The sequence below is a fragment of the Eimeria mitis genome, genomic scaffold (assembly GCF_000499745.2).
Source record: "Eimeria mitis Houghton genomic scaffold, Emh_scaff3710, whole genome shotgun sequence".
Taxonomy (NCBI): domain Eukaryota; phylum Apicomplexa; class Conoidasida; order Eucoccidiorida; family Eimeriidae; genus Eimeria; species Eimeria mitis.
Window position 1 is genome coordinate 2,740 of NW_013572053.1, and position 376 is coordinate 3,115.

The window sequence follows — 376 nt, forward strand, 5'->3', positions numbered from 1 at the left end:
TTGCTGTTGATGCTGCTGCTGCTGCTGATCCTCAGGGGAGGCGCAGCACTGCCTACCCCAGGAGGAGGCTGCACTGAAAAGGAGACAGAAGTTGTTGCTGCTGGTGCTGCTGCTGCTGCTGCAGTTGTTGCTGCTGTTGCTGCTGCTGCTGCTGTTGCTGCTGTTGCTGCTGCACTGCCTAGGGACGGGCCCGTGCGCTGCAGCTTCGCGGGTGGCTGCATTTTATATAAAATAAAAAAAACAAAAACAAAAACAAAAACAAAAACAAAAATTATATAAACAAACGAAAGCAGAGAAGAAACAAAAGCAGGAGGGGACGCAGACAGGAGACAAAAGAAAAAAAAAAAAACAAAAAAAAAAAAAAAAAAAAAAAAAA

At 44.9% G+C, this 376-nt stretch overlaps 1 protein-coding gene across 1 annotated transcript in view; it reads right to left on the bottom strand.

The window, feature by feature from the left end:
* Positions 1–221, bottom strand: part of EMH_0068710 (uncharacterized protein) — a gene marked incomplete at both ends in the record, with an annotated part of 1,026 nt that extends 805 nt beyond the window's left edge. The window contains one exon of the mRNA XM_013498791.1: positions 1–221. Coding sequence (XP_013354245.1) covers positions 1–221 — 221 coding nt within the window.
* Positions 222–376: the final 155 nt, after the last annotated feature.